Source organism: Lissotriton vulgaris, chromosome 8 (genome assembly GCF_964263255.1).
Source record: "Lissotriton vulgaris chromosome 8, aLisVul1.2, whole genome shotgun sequence".
Taxonomy (NCBI): domain Eukaryota; kingdom Metazoa; phylum Chordata; class Amphibia; order Caudata; family Salamandridae; genus Lissotriton; species Lissotriton vulgaris.
Genome location: NC_141696.1, coordinates 550,039,570 through 550,058,401, shown reverse-complemented (window position 1 = coordinate 550,058,401; position 18,832 = coordinate 550,039,570). Strand labels below are relative to the sequence as shown.

Here is an 18,832-nt window from a genome sequence, read left to right as displayed (position 1 = left end):
CTATTTGATACTTTTCTTCCCTCCGGTACTTAGGGGCATATTACCAAGGACCTTATAGCCGCTTTAGCGGGAATTTTTCCCGCTAAAGCGGCGATAATTTTATCGCCCTATTACCTAGCTGTCGCTAACACCAGTTAGCGACAGCTAGTAGGAGATAGCGATCATCCTGGGGCCCACTTTGCATGTCAGCGATATTTATCGCTAATGACATGCAAAGTGGGCGTGCCAAGATGTTAGCGACTGTAAACAGTCGCTAACCTCGCTATCTCCTATTACCTACAATGGCGTACTTTTGGAAATATTCACGCTAAGCGCGAATATCTCCAAAAGCTTACGCCTGCCCAGAGCAGTTCTTAGCCATGTTATCCAATGGTAGGTGGATAACATGGCTAAGAGCATTAGCTCGGTAATGCATGAATATCGCTTACTTTTCAGCGATATTCATGCATTACGGCCGATTTTTATCGCTTTTGAGATAAACCTTGATAATAGCAAGGTTTATCTGCGATAAAAATCGGCGGTGCTCGGCGATAATAATATTGCCGCTAACCTTGTTAAGCAATAATTATCGCTTAATCTTGGTAATATGCTCCTTATTTCTTCCTTTCTGTACATAGATTTTGGCACTGATGTAACATCACCTTCTCCATCAGCAAATGAACCAATACCTATCAGCTTTGTCATTGCCTGTTGACGCGTTGGCCCAGGCGGCGTAGCATGGCTGTTTTTAAAGTTAAACTGTTCACAATGGTTTGAATTCGATCTGAAAGTTGTTTGGAATAGGTGGGGAGTGCTTTTCTGTTCAGTGCCTACAGGCATCAATGCACTGACCTTGAAACCACCTCTTACTAAGCTCCTTGACCACATGGAAGAGCCACAATATCGTTGACAAATCAAGCTCTTAACTTGTCTCAACATTGCCAGTCATATATTTAAAATCCTTTTATGGCTTTTAAAATTAAATCCACAGATATCACACAGAGGATGATCTATGCCTTTGCTGTATGCCCCTTGTTTCTGCTGCACTTTTTTTTGCTGATTAATTAGGAATATGATGAAAAGGCAGCATGACCTCCAGAAAATGAAGCATGACAACATGTGCTGGAGCTGTGGCAGAACGAAATTACACAGTGCAGCTGTGGCCTTTGATGATCTCCCTGGGAAGAAGCGGTAAGTGGCTTCTCACCCAAGCTGTGACTAATGTTATTGATAGCGTCTGCAGTGGTTTAGGAAGGCCAACATATTCTGCACAGATGTGGATACTGGTGAGCTATACAAGATACTCCTCTCTGCCTCACAAGGGAAATTGAAAGTTCTATATAAATAAGAACACAATACAATCTAAAAAAAAGTCTGCATTCTAACACGGCTACCAAGGGGCAAATTTCAAATGAAAAGAAGCTTCAGGGGGCTACAGCGGGTCATGGCCATCGGCCTAACTAAAAGATGTACGTTTAAAAGGCTCCACGTTCAGGCAAATTATCTCATTAAAAATTCACCTGTCACATAAACATCCATACTCCTCTTTGGAAAGAATGGATATTTTTCTATATGGCTTGCAGAATGGCAGAGAAGTCGCTCTTCCCTTCTATTTAGAAGGAATAGATCCATACCAATGGCAATATTGTCCACACTTTCTTTTCTCAGATCACAAAGCCATTTTTAGGGGAGCCAGTGTTATGGCTAAGAGATTTCAATGGTGTATTGTGTGGGATAAGAGCGCTCCAGCGGCTGGTTGTAAGAAAAGAAGGAGATGTCTGGAGGATAAGCAATTCAGATTGAAAAAACTTTTCAAGTCACTCACATACCCATGGATGTACTCTAGACTGGAGTATGCATTAATAACACAAGATATTGTACAGTTTTTCACAGATGTGCATTTTCTGGATGCATTACTATCTGATCAATCTAATCACTCGACACCTCTTTATATTACACATGTAGGTGAATTAAGCCCATTATTGCTTACTGGATATTGAACTCGCTGGATATAACTTTAGAGAGAGTGTGAGAGAGGAAATTAGCTCACCTTTTCTACGAAACTGTAATACGACAACCACAAGAGGCATTGAGAGGGTTGCAGTGGAAGTTGTAATACGCGGATATGCAGTGGTTAGGGTGACATTAACATGCATGAAACTGGAAACATAGGTACATGATGAAGGAAAAGTGATAACTGTAGCAGAATCTGCTACCATGCCAGGCACTCAACGATGCAAGAAGAAGCCTGGGTCCTTATATCTGCCTTATTCAGCAAAAAACCAGAGCCCAAACATAACTGACTAGGCAGAGATTGCAGTGTGAGGGATATAACTCTGGCAGGTTGCTGGGTTGGCTTCTCAAACATGCATATCTTATTGGTGAGAGATGCGACTGAGACACAACAATATTCCTAGGTGGGAATTAATGGCACGCTCTATGCTTACTTAAAGCCTCTGTACTCCCAACCATGGGAGAGTCCAAGGCGGCTACCTGTGAAAGACCTCTGGCAATTGACCTCAGAGAATAACTCAGTGGGAAGGGGATTAAAGATGAGGATGATGGAAGGCAACACGTTGATGACATGTTGGTCTACTTGACTGACCCAGAAGAAAGTGCATCACGCTATTACAGTTTGGCAAACTGTCAGGGCTGAAAATAATGAAAGCCTAAACTCTCTTGTCCTCTTTAGGGGCCAAGATCAGGGTGCGGCCTTGCCACCACTGGAGCTACCCTGGGAGGTATACTGCCTCCCATACTTTCAGTGTACAGATCACTCACACGAGTGCGGATTGACGTAAGTTAACACCATGCGCGCGGCGGCTTTTCCCGCTGTGCGCTGACTTTTTAAAAAACCTGCGTTACATGACGAGCTCAGCTCGTCATGAGCGTACGAGAACCGTAACTCAATGAGCGTCGAAGGGGTTAAATACTAGAAGGCTGCTCATAAAAATGTGCAGATCCTTTCCTACCTGGTATTGACTGGCATTGTCATTGGCAGGTAGGATAGCACAATGTTTGTATCTTTCCCAGTACTGTATACACCCTATACCATGTACAATTTTCAAACAGATAAACACCGAATTGGATCTGGTAGGAGGTTGAAGCAGGGTGATGATAGGTGCACGGCAGCTACAGTATGAACAGGGTGGGCTACAAGTACCGGATTTGGGAGAGTATCATCTTGCGGCCTTACTCCAGTATGTCGCTGGATGGTTTGGTAGAGAGAAATATATAGATCAGAAGATGACAGGGGTGAACGAGCCTTGTGGAAACTACGGTCTGCATGATTCCAGGAGATGGATACTAGGACCTCCTATCATCATATGGTAACCCTGGAATTAAGTGTGTGGCTAAGACTTTTGATTAAATGTAAATCGAATATTTTCCCTATTCCCCTCATACATCACTCTAGGTGCTACCTGAATGTGTGAAACCCCTGGAAATGACAGACCTGTCTCAGTGGACAACGGGTAGGTGCACACTCATGACAGACATGACTATCATTACAAGTACTGAAGCAAAACGGATATTCAATCTAGACCTTGGCCAATTGGTATATTATTATTGGTTGGTTAGAGCAGGTTCAGAACCTGGAGGGTCCGAAAGGTGATCCTGCTGACCACACCGATACTATGGCTTTTTGCACTCCTGGACCGTGAGAGGGGCTTGGTTATTAGAATATATCAAGTAATTAGAAGAGATGGGCCCCATAACCAGGGTGGGACCGGGAACCCAAAGCAGCCCTGGCAATTTTGTAAGACCAGCCCCGGGGATGGGGTGGGGGTGTAGGTGTGAAGCACTGATGCTTTTGTTACTGGTGGCCGATAATGTTGCATCACAGCACAGCAGCCCCCGGTAACAAAAACGGCCACCACTGTTGCAATGCTGGCCCCCGCCCTTCCAGCCTCCCGGGAAATTGCCCAATGCCCGCTACGGCCAGTCCGGCCCTACCCATAACTAATTTGCTTTGAGACTGACTGTGGTGCACCATTCCCAGATAAGGAACACATTGAATCCAGCTAAAGAATCAACATTTATTAAATGCTTCCATAGGGTGGACCTTTTTTAATACGACCTAGACGTGCCCTGGGCTGCCACGTGGTTGCTTACAGGTTTAACAATAGGACGGAGTTGGCAGTGGCTATCAAGCCTGAAATAGGTTTGCTGGGTATTTCGTCAATCCCCTCAAAGACTAAGAAGAGGATTACATCTGCAAACGTTGCTTTGTTACTTGGGAAACATCACCTGGACATACATTGGATATCAGGTAGAGTCCAAAAAGTGAAATAATTGGATCAGACATACTTTGTATGGCCGACGGCTGAGAAGATTCAAATGAAGTTATAAATAACTAATCTTAACACCTTGGCTGCTAGGTGTTTTCCCCTCCTATGCTGACTTATTGTCATTTCCATTGTTTCATGACGAGCTCAGCTTGTCATGAGCACAGCTCAACCGTGCATCATGACAAGCTGAGCTCGTCATGAGCATCGAAAGGGTTAAATTAACGGATGACCTAACAGACAGCCACACTGACTAAGAACGGATGTCGTTTTTGTGGGGAAAACTCACCTGCAAACAAGGTATTTCTGCAAAACCTTTTTCAAGAAAACATTTTACACTCGTGGTAAGATTGTGTGAAGTGCCCACAATTCACAACTTTGTGAACTGCAAGTGTTGAGCACTTTCCACTACTTTACCAGAAAAGAATGATTTCGAATACTCCTCAAAGAAAGCTAGTAGCCCAACCTGGCACTTTATGGTAAGTGAAACACCTGAAGAGAAAATAGACAAATCAGGTAACCCCAGAACACCTGGTAAGCTGAGATATATTTACAAAACACTAAGACAATTTAGGAAAAGACATTTGTGAATTTAATATGATGCATGATAAACGAGAGGCATAGCCAAATTAAATAGTTGTGCAAATTCATGTGTCCCTATTAAAGGAGTAAAAAGTTGCAAAATCCCAGTCCACAATGTTTTGAAATTGTTTTAGAATGTAATAAGCAGCTCGAAAAGCAAAGCTCATCAAATGCACACAAAAAAGAGACAGCGAAAGTGGCACTTTGTAGCAGCAAAAACACAAACCCTGTGTTGCAAAAGTCCATTTAGCACGGGCAGTGTTCCCCTGTTCAAGGCCCTCCTGCTGCCCCTCACGCTGACCAAGATGCCCCATGGTGTCCTCCACTCGCCAAGACCAGAAGACTTCCCAGGAACCCATGAAAATGTCCCCGTTATTCCGAACACTGCAGCAGCAGCCACTACCCTTGACCTGGTCAGGCAGAGAGCCCATCAGCACCCTGGCCCCAGCCGCTCCAAACTGAGCCCAAGGAGGGAGCACCTGCTGTCAGACTTATAGTGGACACACCCTCATCCCTGGGAGCTTGGCTTCATCAGCTGCCTGCTTCCCCCTTCACACACCTCCAGGGATATAACACAAGGCCCTCCAATCACTGTGGTGCAGGTGGGTCCCCTAATCCTTCAAGGGGTTCAATCTTACCCCACCCCGAGGCCAATGAGTATTTGTGAGATATGGGAGACTCAGGAGCCCAGCTTCACATTCTGCAGGGAGGGCTCATCTTTTTAACATTAGGTCATGGGCAACTCTAACCTGATGCTGAGGGGCTGCAGGCGACTCCAAGTCCCCACGTCCCTATAGATTTGCTGGCTCAGTAAGTCCCTCCTGGTGCTATTTGTGGTCAGCAAGAACTAGCAACACATTGGAGGGAGTCAGTATCCGTGGGACACTTATGTAAACCCTACTGAACTACCTTTTCCCGAATACACCAACTTTTTGTTCATAGAGAAACACTTTTCTCTTCACCTCTATGCTATTATAGCCACTTTAAATGCTATCGCCTCCCATTGCCCTGCTTGTTTTGTATCAATCTTAGTGTTAGGGGTGTTAATTCTTTGTTAATATTTATATTTTGGTTTATTGATCTGGGTGAAAGGTGATCGAGTCAATTCACAACAATGGCTCTCCTTATGTTGTTGGGTGGACCGCCACTGACAGGCCGTCGGTGGTGATCCAGCTGACATCCAGGGCATCGGTCTAACCACTGCATTACGATGCAGGCGGTTGGATCGATAATGTCGGTGGGAAAGACCGCTGCCTCTGACAGAGTCAAAGATCCCGTCAGGACGGCAATTGGATTCCTAATCCAACAATGGAGGCTGTGCCTGCGCTGGCACTGCTGTAGGGATTAGGATATCCCCTTCAGATTGCCTGTTCATGGCGGTCCCACAAACGGAAAGGGACTTTGGGGACCCCAAGCAAGGCCCACAAGCCCAGTGGGCCACTGTTAAGTGGCCTGGGGGCCACAATTAGTGCCCTCCGACGCATCCATGCACTGTGTACCAGGTACCACATGGTGCCTGGCACACAGTGCATGGATGTGCGCAAAGTGTCTTTTTCGATTGCGCCTTGTGCTGCGGCCCGTTTCCTGGCCGCAGCACAAGCAGCAGTAGAAAAAAACATTTTACAACTGCCTGTATGGCAGTAGTATCCTGATAGGGTGAATAGGACCGCCGTCTCATTGTCGGGCGCTTCCTCCCCAAACCGATGGCGGTCAGCGGTCTGCCGACCGCCACATAATGAGCCCAAATGTTTCAAGGTGGAAAGAATAGTTACACGTGGAAACACCCATGGTACCTTCATGCATACAGTACTTCTGATTGACATTAGCAAATTAAAATATAATATGCATGACTAAGTGTGACATTTGTTAGTAATGTGTGCTAGACATGCATATATTGTGCACAAAAATGTGGGCCTGAAACGTGGATGTATCCAACAGTGCCTGAGTAATGACCTGGCCATTTTGTTCTGCATTCCGTCCATCATCTGTGTGTCTTTTACTCTCTTTTGCCCAGACGTGGGTCCCGGGCTCACTGTGCCACTGGATTCAAGCTAGCCTGGCAGATGAGGGGTGATGTCCCGAAACCGGTCCAATGATGCTTGTTTTCGGCCCAGGGAGGACCTGGCTTGGCAATTTGGTCTGGACTGTTCCCATGAGGCACAGGTTCAAGACTAATTTGAATATGGCTGGGTCTAAACTGGGGTGGCATGGTGAGCAAAAGAACGGTGGATTTAACTGAGATCTATTGACTGGGAGAGAATGTTTGATTTGCTCTGCATTCCGTCCATCCTCTGTCTGTCTTTTGCTTTAACGCCCAGGTAAGAGTGTTGCTTTGTTACGTGTACTGACAGTGTGTATGCAATGGATTGACATTCATGTGATAAATAAGTATGCTACAAGTAAAAAACAAAATCCTCCACAGTTTTCCCAGCCTTATGTGCTCTTACTGCACTCCATTCATTATGTACATATTTAGGGTGAAGAAAACAGGCACATGTTCCCAGGGCTTCAAGTAGGCCGGGTCTCACCGGGTCTGAGAAGGCCTCGAAACTGGTCTCTATCGGGCTCTGTTTTGTGCCCTGGCACAGGCTGTCCGTTTTTTTACGGACTGCAGTACAGCAGGCACATCGATGTGCGCTGCTCATACTGCTCACTTCTCACTAGTGGAGAAGTTACGGCATGACGTCATGATAGGTGAGCGTTGTAGGGGAAGGGAAATCCTTTTAAGAGAGTCATTTTTTCTCTGCATTTCCCTTGTCTTTTTGAAACTCAGAAGCAGCAACATTGTCGTGGTGTCACCAGGGCTTTTAAGTGAAGCTTTTTCAATATTATAAATAAGCCATAGTTGCTGCTTATTTATCTTATGCAACTAACAACTATTGACAAAGCCAATTGTCCTGACTTGTTGTAGGTATCATGGTAATTGTTGTATCCTATATCTATTTGCAATGACAGAAACAGCAAAATACAAGTCAGGCGGCACACTGTGTTTTAAGACACGCCCTTAACTACATTGGCCACGCCCATTTGAGAGACCCTCCATTTTTTTCCTCTCACTCAAAGCCCTGCATGTTCCCATATGTGCATGAACACTGCACAGGAGCCGCCCGTGAAATCATAATCCCCACCTATGCTTTGAATTCCGCGTCCATCTCCGCAATTCGACCACGGAATTCTCAACAACTTCCTTTAAGCGGCGAGAAACTTTCAAGTTTCCATTTTAAAGTAAATTTATTCAACATACTTAAGAAATTATATATTGGCGAGTGGATTCTGCGAACAATGGCACCTTGACAAGGACGAGTGACATTTCTCATAGAGCCATTAGTCACGAAGGTGTCAATGTTTGGAAAATAGACACCCACTGAGATTCTTTCCGGCAAATGTCACCCTTGAAATCCAGAGTGCTTTGAAGACTGCTTAGCCTTGGATCTCTTTGTGCGTATATTGTTGGTTTGTTGCAACTTGCAAGACTTGAGGACTGAAACCTGCTCAAAAGAAAACGTATTCGCCATGGTGGCTGGCGAAGGATTCATATTTATCACTATTCATGTCTGTTTTTTATCACACTGGACTCGACAATTTCTATACAAACCTACACTGATAACTTTTATATTTTCTTACAGATATTTCTGCTGTTTTTCTTTATTGCTAATGTCACCAGATACACTAAAAAGAGAACCAGATTATCTGAAATTTAAGAAAGGCCTAAAGACCTGGGGGCAGATTTACAAGGCCCTTGTGCCACATTTGCATCATTTTTAACATGGGAAAAGTGGCGCAAAAGTGGCGCAAGTGCCTTGTAAATCTGCTCCCTGGCTGTTTCCTGAGGCGCAATCATTCGTTGTAGCCCATGAATAGCAACTAGAATTTGGTCAATTATCAGTTTTTAGTTATCAGATACCCGAGCGGAATGATATATGCACTCCACGAAAGAAATAAACATAAACGTAGTGCCCTTTCTTTTCAATACTGAAAGGATTTCACTTTCATGTGGTGTCACCAATTCAAAATGGCCACTCCTGGAGCCATTGTTTGTGTATTATGAAGGATACGAGTACAGGAATAATGGGAACCAGGGGCACTCCAGTTGTGCACGCTATTATTACATTATGTCTGAACTGGGCATCTGCTGGTTTCTAGAAACAGTGTCATAACGAAAAATGAGGGCACCCTCCTGGCAGAAAGTAAAGAGAGAACCATGAGTCTCCCATATCTTACAGATATTCATTGACCATAGGCTGAATTAGTCCACCCCAAATGGGGGCCCACCTGCAACGCAGAGGCTGCAGGGGCCTGTGATACCGCCTTGTCTTGACATTCACACAGAAACTACGTCCTGGAACATATGTAGCAGCACCCAAAGACAGTGGGCCCGATTCTGAAAGGGCCTCCGCACTCATGCTGAGGCCTGACAGTCATGATGGGGTTCCTGCATTTGTGGCAGGACTGTTGCACGCAGGTACCCATTGTGGAGGTCCCGCCACGAGTGCAGGAGTCCATTTGTGAATCGACCCCTCGGCTTGTACAGATCTGAAGCCTGTAAGGTGGCAAGGGGGGAGTTGAGGCGTTTTCCCTGGGCAGAGGCCAACTCATAATTCTTCACTTAAAGGGCACCTTAAAGGACCAGCAGAAAGAAGGCCCAAGCTGGAAGCTCAAGTGGACACTCAAACCACATATGAGGGGACAAAGAATACCATTTGATTGTCATTTTAAAACAAAAGTCATTGGAGAGAGAAACCTGGAAACAGGTTTATAAAGCAGCGGTCTTGTGCAGGTAAGAGCGGTGGGGCCGTGTAGAGGGCGGAGGGGATTGCGACAGACGACAACAAGGGAAAATTATTTATTTATTTCACTTCACCTCATGGTCGTCTGTCGAATCCCTCTCAATCCGGCCCCACTTCCTCACCACTCTTACCTGCATGGGCTGCTACTGGGTTTATATCACAATCTCTGTGTGCAAGTAAAGTATGTAGGTTTATGTTTCCAGTTTCACTAATAGTAGTAGACAATACAAACACTTGTTGTTTTGCACTTAAGTGTTAGTGATCTTATATAGAGCACAGACCTGTAACCTGAGGGTTACAAATAATCTTGCGCAGCAGGGGCATTCATCCTCTCAGCTATTCCACCTTGATTCCTATCTGGGACTAAAGAGGATGCACTGATCCTGGTAGTAAGCTCATTATCTACCAGAGTTAGTATTACACCCAGAGACTAGCTTGGTATGCTGTGATGCCTGCAGCAGGTTTGTCTGTCCCCTAAACTAGCTTAAAAGACAGAGTTTTTTGACCAGTAAGCTAGAGATGCTTAACAACCAGATTTGTTTCTTGTGGACTCTTTTAAAAGCAATGTTTCTAAAAATAAACATATGCACTTGCCATTCTCTGGTGGACTATAGACTGATTGTCAATTAATTTCCTCTACACAACTCCGCTCCCCATGCCTCTGGCTTTCTTGCCCCTGCTCCCCCAAATATTTTGGTTCCCATATTAAACATTTTTAATTTCCATCACTGAACAATGCATCACCCAACACAAGACACACGTTTACCACTGTGGTGAAAGGTACACACTATTGTTATGACTAAGGAGGGGGTCAAGTGATTCCTATGCCCACAAGGTTGGAATAAGTCAGGGCAATGCACAAAGAGGTGTGAATTGTCCCAACTTCAACCGAGGCTGGTGTAGTTTCACTTCAAATGCCACACCGATGGATAATGCCCCACCCAACATATACAAGACACTTTTCTTTACTGAAATGTGTTTCCTGAGTAGCCATGGTAAGGTGTTGTGTTGGGGGCCCGAGGCCCACATGATGATAATGACTGGACGCAGACACACACTGGTTGCTGGGTTAATGAGCCACGAGCACGTGCGCTCGGCTCCTTTTATTGACTGTGTCACGTGCCTCGTGACATCAGTGGTGGGTGGGTGGGTGTTAAGTGTAGGATTGCAGGCTGAACAACTAGAATGTGTCCAGCAGAACACAACAGTAAGGAACAGCAGCCATCTCTCAGCCATGCCATTCATTTTCCGTGCTTCTGAAAAGCCAACACTAGGACTTCCAGCAGTTGAAATGGAGACCAAGCATCATGAAATACAACATAAGATTCCATCTTGGGCAAAATATATCCACAAACACAACACATTGTGTTCTTAAAACAATCTCATTGAAGCAACTCCACTTAGACACAAAGAGCCTAATTCAATAGGATAAACATACACTTTTGTGTAAGTTTACATTTGTTTTGTAATTCACAAAACCGCATTTCAATAATAAGTTTACGAGGCTCCACAGTAGGGCAGAGAACTTCGCACATAAAACGACACAACATGCCTTTATTTTATTTTGCGGAGTTCTCCATCCTGACAGCTGAGTCCCAGCACTTGTAAACTTACTAATAAAATTACTTTTTGTGGATTCCAAAACAAACGAGATTAATCTGCTCCTTGCTTTTGTATAAGATCTGTTCACCTCAAGGAGAGATCATTTCTGAGAAGCAGACAAACTATCATTTAAGATAGTTTATCGTTCCCTGCTTTACTGTACTGTTGTTAGTACTTGTGTTTCTCTAGAGACCTCTGGTTCTCTGCTCATTGCCTGTTCCAACCCGCTTCAGTGCTCAGCTTCTGTCCTACTTCCCTTCCTGCCATCAAGTACTCTCTTGCTTATATTTAGGGCTCCCGTTTTATGGTATTTTTTTTTTTTAGCATATCCGTCTGTATTTATCCATATTTATTTTTTGCCCACTTGATCTGTATTTATCCATATTTATTTTGTGTTTTGTGGATAAATTAAGTTGTACATTTTTAACTGATAGACGCACTCATACTTTAATGTCTGTGTGTATTAGCTAGTTAAGCTACCAAATATTATTATTATTATTACTATTATTATTATTGCACTTATAACGCGCTGCAGCCACCCAAAAAGGGTTTCCTGGCGCGAGTTTGTGGAGTTGTGTAAGTACGGTTAGATAAAGAAAAGTGTCTAGGTGTTAAATAGCCAAGTTTTTAAAACTTTACGAAAGTTAATATAATCCAACTCGTTTCGTACTGAGAAAGGCAGAGAGTTCCATAACGAGGGGCCTAGGCAGCAAAAATATTTGCCGCCCATACGAGAGCACTTGATTTTGGGGATGACAAACTTCTTTAACGTAGAGGAGCGAAGAGAACGAGATGGAAGATACGGGTGTACAAGCGACTGAAGATATTTCGGGGCATTGCCAGCTTTAATTTTATGCATGAAACAGAGTGCTTTGAATTTGATTCGGTTTTCGACCCTCAGCCAATGAAGGTCATGGAGATATTGGATAGTGGAAGTAGTTCTAGGGATTTTACATAGCAGTCTGGCCGCTGAATTTTGAATTACCTGTAGTTTGCGAGTAGTTGCTTTATTTGAGCCCAGATAGAGCACATTCCCATAGTCAATCCTAGAAGTAATCAAGGCATTGACTACGGTTTTCTTGGTTGACTCAGGCAGCATCCAGCAGATCTTTTTTAGCCATTTAAGGATGGCAAAGCACGTGGCCGAGGTTTTTACAGCTTGCTGGTGCATACTGAGGGATTCATCGATGATGATGCCTAAGTTGCGCGCCTGTGAAATTGGGGCAGGAAGCGTGCCCATTTCCAAAGGCCAATGATGTGGGCCTCACAATTTTTTGTTTTTGCCGAGAATAATTGCTTCAGTTTTTTCTCCATTTAATTTAAGAAAATTATTCTGCATCCATCCTGCTATTTTAATTAGACCTTCTTTGAGTGGGGGGGAGGTGTCAATATTCTCAGAAGAAAATCTGGGAATCTTGGGCATAGGAATACATCGATAATCCCGAGTTTTCCACCACCTTAGCTAAGGGGTTCATATACAGATTAAACAATAGAGGACTGAGTATAGAGCCCTGTGGTACACAATGTACAAAGACATGTGTGTCTGAGCAGGTTGTTTGAGAAAAAAACTTGAAGTGTGCGTTCTGTCAAAAAGGAGATGAGCCAATTAAGTGCTGAATCGCGAATACCTAAAGAGCGAAGGGTGCTAATTTATACAGTGTGTGATACCGTATCAAAAGCAGCACTTAAGTCCAATAATATAAGGGCCACTGTCTCTCCCTTATCTAATTGGCATCAAATGTTTTCTGTGACTCCTAATAAAGTTGTTTCTGTCGAAAAACCAGCTCTAAAGCCTGATTGACAGGGAGGCAAGAAATATTGGGCAGTTACAAATTCCGCTACATTTTGATGAATATGTTTTTCAAGAATTTTGGAAAACACAGGTAACAGGGAGATGGGCCGAAAATTGGAAGGTTGATTTGGATCAGTCCCTGCTTTTTTAGAAGAGGGTGGATCATTGCATGCTTCCAGTCAGCTGGAACGGTATCTTCCTGTAGGGAGGTGTTAGGAAGATCTGTAATAACGCCCAGTGACAGAGAGTCAAGCTGTTTAAGTATATATTTTGTCCACCCTAAGCGTGGAAGGGTATACTCAGATGTGAGTCCCTTGCTCATTGCACCATCAGGATTCAAGCAAGCCGGGCCGACGAGGGCTGAAATGCCAGAAACCGGTCCCCGGAAGCTTGTTTCCTTCCCAGTGTAAGAATTGGCTTGGTAGTTTGGTTTGCCCTGTTCCCATCATGCACTGGGACAGGAACAGACTAATTTGCGTATAGCCAGGTTCTGAACTGGGATGGTGCAGTGAGCTAAAAAACGGTGTTGGATCTAGCCCTGATCTCTTGACTGGGTGAGAGTATTCTGCTTAATTCAGAAACTCTGTCCATCACCACCCCTTGTTGTTAAATATTTTGTCCACCCTAAGCGTGGAAGGGTATACTCAGATGTGAGTCCCTTGCTCATTGCACCATCAGGATTCAAGCAAGCCGGGCCGACGACGGCTGAAATGCCAGAAACCGGTCCCCGGAAGCTTGTTTCCTTCCCAGTGTAAGAATTGGCTTGGTAGTTTGGTTTGCCCTGTTCCCATCATGCACTGGGGCAGGAACAGACTAATTTGCATATAGCCAGGTTCTGAACTGGGATGGTGCAGTGAGCTAAAAAACGGTGTTGGATCTAGCCCTGATCTCTTGACTGGGTGAGAGTATTCTGCTTAATTCAGAAACTCTGTCCATCACCACCCCTTGTTGTTAAATATTTTGTCCACCCTAAGCGTGGAAGGGTATACTCAGATGTGAGTCCCTTGCTCATTGCACCATCAGGATTCAAGCAAGCCGGGCCGACGACGGCTGAAATGCCAGAAACCGGTCCCCGGAAGCTTGTTTCCTTCCCAGTGTAAGAATTGGCTTGGTAGTTTGGTTTGCCCTGTTCCCATCATGCACTGGGACAGTAACAAACTATTTTGCATATAGCCAGGTTCTGAACTGGGATGGTGCAGTGAGCTAAAAAACGGTGTTGGATCTAGCCCTGATCTCTTGACTGGGTGAGAGTATTCTGCTTAATTCAGAAACTCTGTCCATCACCACTCCTTGTTGTTAAATATTTTGTCAACCCTAAGCGTGGAAGGGTATACTCAGATGTGAGTCCCTTGCTCATTGCACCATCAGGATTCAAGCAAGCCGGGCCGACGACGGCTGAAATGCCAGAAACCGGTCCCCGGAAGCTTGTTTCCTTCCCAGTGTAAGAATTGGCTTGGTAGTTTGGTTTGCCCTGTTCCCATCATGCACTGGGACAGGAACAGACTAATTTGCATATAGCCAGGTTCTGAACTGGGATGGTGCAGTGAGCTAAAAAACAGTGTTGGATCTAGCCCTGATCTCTTGACTGGGTGAGAGTATTCTGCTTAATTCAGAAACTCTGTCCATCACCACCCCTTGTTGTTAAATAAGTATAGTGCAAGGCAGGGGATCTATCGGGGACCCATATTTAATAACATTGAGTAGTTTGATTAGAGCCTCGGTGTTCAATCTGGGCCAGCTATCCAGATCACCTTTGGAGTTCTGAAGGACTCCTGTGTCATAGTTGCAAATATTATTGTGAGTGGCAGAGCACAATGGAATTGCTGCAGAGTAAGGACAGTTATTCTGGGCCGCTGAAATTCCTTGATAAATATTGTCCAGTTTTTGTATGAAAAAAGTAGCCAATGTTTCACATTGCTGCTTATTTAAGTCCGGTGGCATGGCTAATGTTTTAGATCCCGCAAGTTCTTTCACCATCTAAAATAGGGTTTTGGAACGATTTAGGGCATCTGAGAAAGTGGAGCATGCATGTTCGGCTCGAGCTTTACTGCAAAGGCTGTCATACTTATTTAGTTTATTTTTGTAAGCTTTTTTCGCTTCAGATGTATAGCTTTTTCTCCATCTGCTTTCAAAAGCTTTACACTCAGGTTTTTCTTTTTTTAATAGTTCCGTGAACCATGGGGCGGGGGGTCGATGGCCCTTACGTTTTATGTTGGTCAGAGGTAGGCAAGTGTCAATTGCCGTCAGGAGCCATTTCTGTACTGATGTAGATAGTGAGTGTACAGATTGTTTTGAGCAGAGAAGATGGGTATTTAAGAAAATGTTCAATGTTTCAATGTCTAACTTTTTCCATTATAAAACAAATCATTCATTGGTAAATATTAGCATTATACCACAAATGTATGTTGACACATGGCATTATTTAATGAAATTGCATCCTGTTTTTTTGATTTCCAATGCTGTCCATCTGCTCAGGTGTTGGCCTATAATTCATGAAATACAGCATAGAGTACCCTAAAATAAGCCCAATTTTCTGTATTTATCCACTTTTAAAAGAAACGCAGACAGAAAACACATTGTTTTCTCTCTGAATTTATCTGTACAAATCTACAAAAATGGAAAACCGGGAGCCTTATTTTATATTATACTGCAGTTGTCCAATCTTGTCCCAATCCCACCCAGCTAGTCTCCTGACAGGAACGTGAATGCTGGACACTGAAAAACAGGAACACTGGAAAACAGACTCCTGGCAACAGACACAAGGACAAACACACTACAGATAGACATTGCTACCTGGACACGAGGCAAGGAAACAGAGACATGGGCTGGGGGACACAAAACAAATAAAGCAGACCTACACAGGAGGACGTGAACATGGGAAAAAAGGAGTGATGGAAACAGACACACTAAAATGGATGCAGGGACCTGGACAAAGTGGTGTAACAAGGGGACACAAATATGCAGACTCCGATATTGGGACAGGGTCTCCCAGACGAGCAGAGGGACGAGGACATGTACACTGAGACAAGGACACTTGGACACTGACCATGTGCACGAACCCCAAAGCCGCATTGGAAGTTGGACGGAATAGGGTGCAATACATTACCTCACATGGTAATATTATTACCCCAGAGTGATGTATTTACTGAATGTGGTAAATACCTTCTATTCTGAGTTTTCAACTCGGTTTTTAATACACCAATTCTGCATGTTTTACTTTTCCCCAGCCTTTTTCCCTGATATAGTTTTGCAGGTTTCACCTGGCGGAATTTATCAGTTGAAAAGTCTGCGGGTGTGATAATTATCCCTCAGCTCCATATTCGAATGCCTATACAAACTCTTGTTTAGCCCTTAACTTGTAAAGAAAGCTGAAGAGGAGACACAATGCTAGGCCATGCAATTTTAGAGTAAGAAAATAGCATGTATAGTTAAGAGCAAATATCATATATAGTGACTCCGCTCCGCTCGCGGAGTTTGCAGAGTTTTCTGCACTCCGCGTTATGCGAAGCTGGTGGTGTTTCAAAAAACTCCGTTTCGCATTGCGGAGCGGAGTTTTTTTCCACGCATGCATTTGTCAAAGTCAAATTGATGAGCACGAGTGAGCAAAATCCACCTCCCGGTGAGATTTTTCCTCGTTCGTCAACATCAAGTTGGCGAGCGCAAGCGTGGAAAATCAACTACTCGGAGGGATTTCTCAACGCAGGCGTGCCAATTTCTCATTGCTAGTGGTCGTGTATGCTCACGACTGCTCACGTTGAGAAGCTGTCTGTACGCGTTGAGAAAGCTGCTGCTGCAGTAAAAATCGACTCGAGTGGCACAAAGGAAGCAGCGCCTGCATGTGCTGTGCATGGTGCTGTTCACCATGATTGCACAGTGCGGACAGGCACCTGGTACTGAAAATCACCTCAAACGGCATTTATCTAACGCACTCCGCTGCTCTTGGTGCTCCACATAGCATGGCAGAGTTTTTTTTTCACTTCGCTCCGCGAACTACGCCCAGGCTTACTAATGCCTGACTCCCAATTACAAAACACTTTCAAAGTTTGAGTTGATAAGACACAACCAATGCCACACAAATCTTACCTTCCAATGGCTTGGGTAGAAAATGAGCTGCTGGTTTTGTTTTCTTGACTCTGTTTCCTTTCATGACTTGCCCTTCTTTGTTGAGCCCAAGGAACCATGCCCGTCCAGATTCCTGTTGTCTGTACAACATTGATGAGTAGATGACATAATAGTTCTCAAAAACAGACTCCTTGAACTTGCACTCCATTGTAAAAAGTTCCTGTGGGAGAAAAAGTGAATTGTTAGTTTTGGCAGTTGAGTGCCCAACACCAGGAGACATTGAAATAATGTTATTGGGTGTCTCTATCAGAGCTCTTTCGCCTCAATTTGCAAGACTTCAATATTTAAAAAGGCAGAACACTATTCTCCCTCTACTAGAGTTCACCCCAACAGTTCAACCTCTTTGGCTTGTATCACTGTATTTTTCTTCTTTCAGGTATAAGCTTGCTTCCTTTCACACAGCCCTGTCAACAAGATTTCCAAGAATGATAATTTTATGTGTTTATTTTTACATTTTTAAATAGCATGGATCAGGTCTATGGCCCATGAACAGTGCATTAAGATACTTAACAGACACAGGGCAGATGTACACAAAAATAGCACTCTGATACCATTTCAAGTACAAACTCCTATGCCTAAATATTTTGTAACTGAAATTAGCAAAAAATCAAGCAATGGAATACTTGAATTAATCTCAGCTAGTGGTAATTACTCAGTGCTGAATCCTAGTATGATTGTTTTTGCCTGCATTGCCACCTCAGATTAGATCTACCTATATGAAAATTAGCTCTGGTCCTGCTTTGAATGGAAACTGTCCAACCTGAATAACGAAACCCGGCCATCCCTGAAGTTGAACACAAGCAACTCAAGACCAATTTCGGCCTAGTTAGGGCTCTTCATTCCAGTGTAGTTTGTTTCTATTGGCACAGTGAGCATGGTACCCACATCCTGGCTCCCGTTTCACGGAAAACATCACACTGAAGAAAACAATTAATGGGTGTAATGCTTCAATCGGTCTCAGCCACTGGTAACTACTCAGCGCGGTATCCCAGACTACTGTTGTTTTGCCCACCATGCCATCTCAGATTAGACCCATCCATATGAAAATGAGTCTTTGTCCTACTCCAATAACAACAGGCCTGCCCAAACTGTCAAATCAGGTCCTCTCTGATTTGGAATAAAAGGAACCCAAAACTGGTTTTGCTCTAGTTGGGGCTCTTCAGTCAAGTGCATCTTGGTTCCGTTGGCACAGTGAGTAATGAATCCATGTCTGAACATACCTGTTGTGCCTAGGGCATCACACTGAATTAAACAAACATTGAAGGGTGAAATGCTTGAAATAATCTCATGAACTAGTTTAAGACGGGCCACATTCCAGCCTACTGTTTGTTTGCCCACCATGCCTCCTCAGGTTAAACCCATCTATATGCAAATCAGCCTTAGTCCTTCTCCAATAGGAACATTCCAGCCTAAACTGCCAAACCAGGTCCTCTCTGACCTGGAACACAAGCAACTCAAGACTGGTGTCACACTAGATGGGGCTCTTCAGTCAGGTGCGTCTGTGGCTATCAAAGAGTGTAGAGTACATTGCGTCGAGAGAGGAGAAACCATGGACATGGTGGGGCACATTTACAACAGAATGGAGAAATGTGGCATTAAGCAAACATTGCTAACGCCACGCTTCTCCAGTCTAAAAATGCAGGGATACGCCATATTCTCAAGAATGTGGCGCACACCTGCAG

At 44.1% G+C, this 18,832-nt stretch overlaps 1 protein-coding gene across 3 annotated transcripts in view; it reads right to left on the bottom strand.

The window, feature by feature from the left end:
• The window catches only part of FGF14 (fibroblast growth factor 14), a 1,331,526-nt gene that overhangs the window by 22,367 nt on the left and 1,290,327 nt on the right, over window positions 1-18,832 (bottom strand). For all 3 annotated transcript variants that reach the window (XM_086934367.1, XM_086934366.1, XM_086934368.1), the window contains exon 4: window positions 17,112-17,310. In XM_086934367.1, the coding sequence (XP_086790493.1) occupies window positions 17,112-17,310 (199 nt within the window). The remainder of the gene's footprint in view (window positions 1-17,111; window positions 17,311-18,832) is intronic.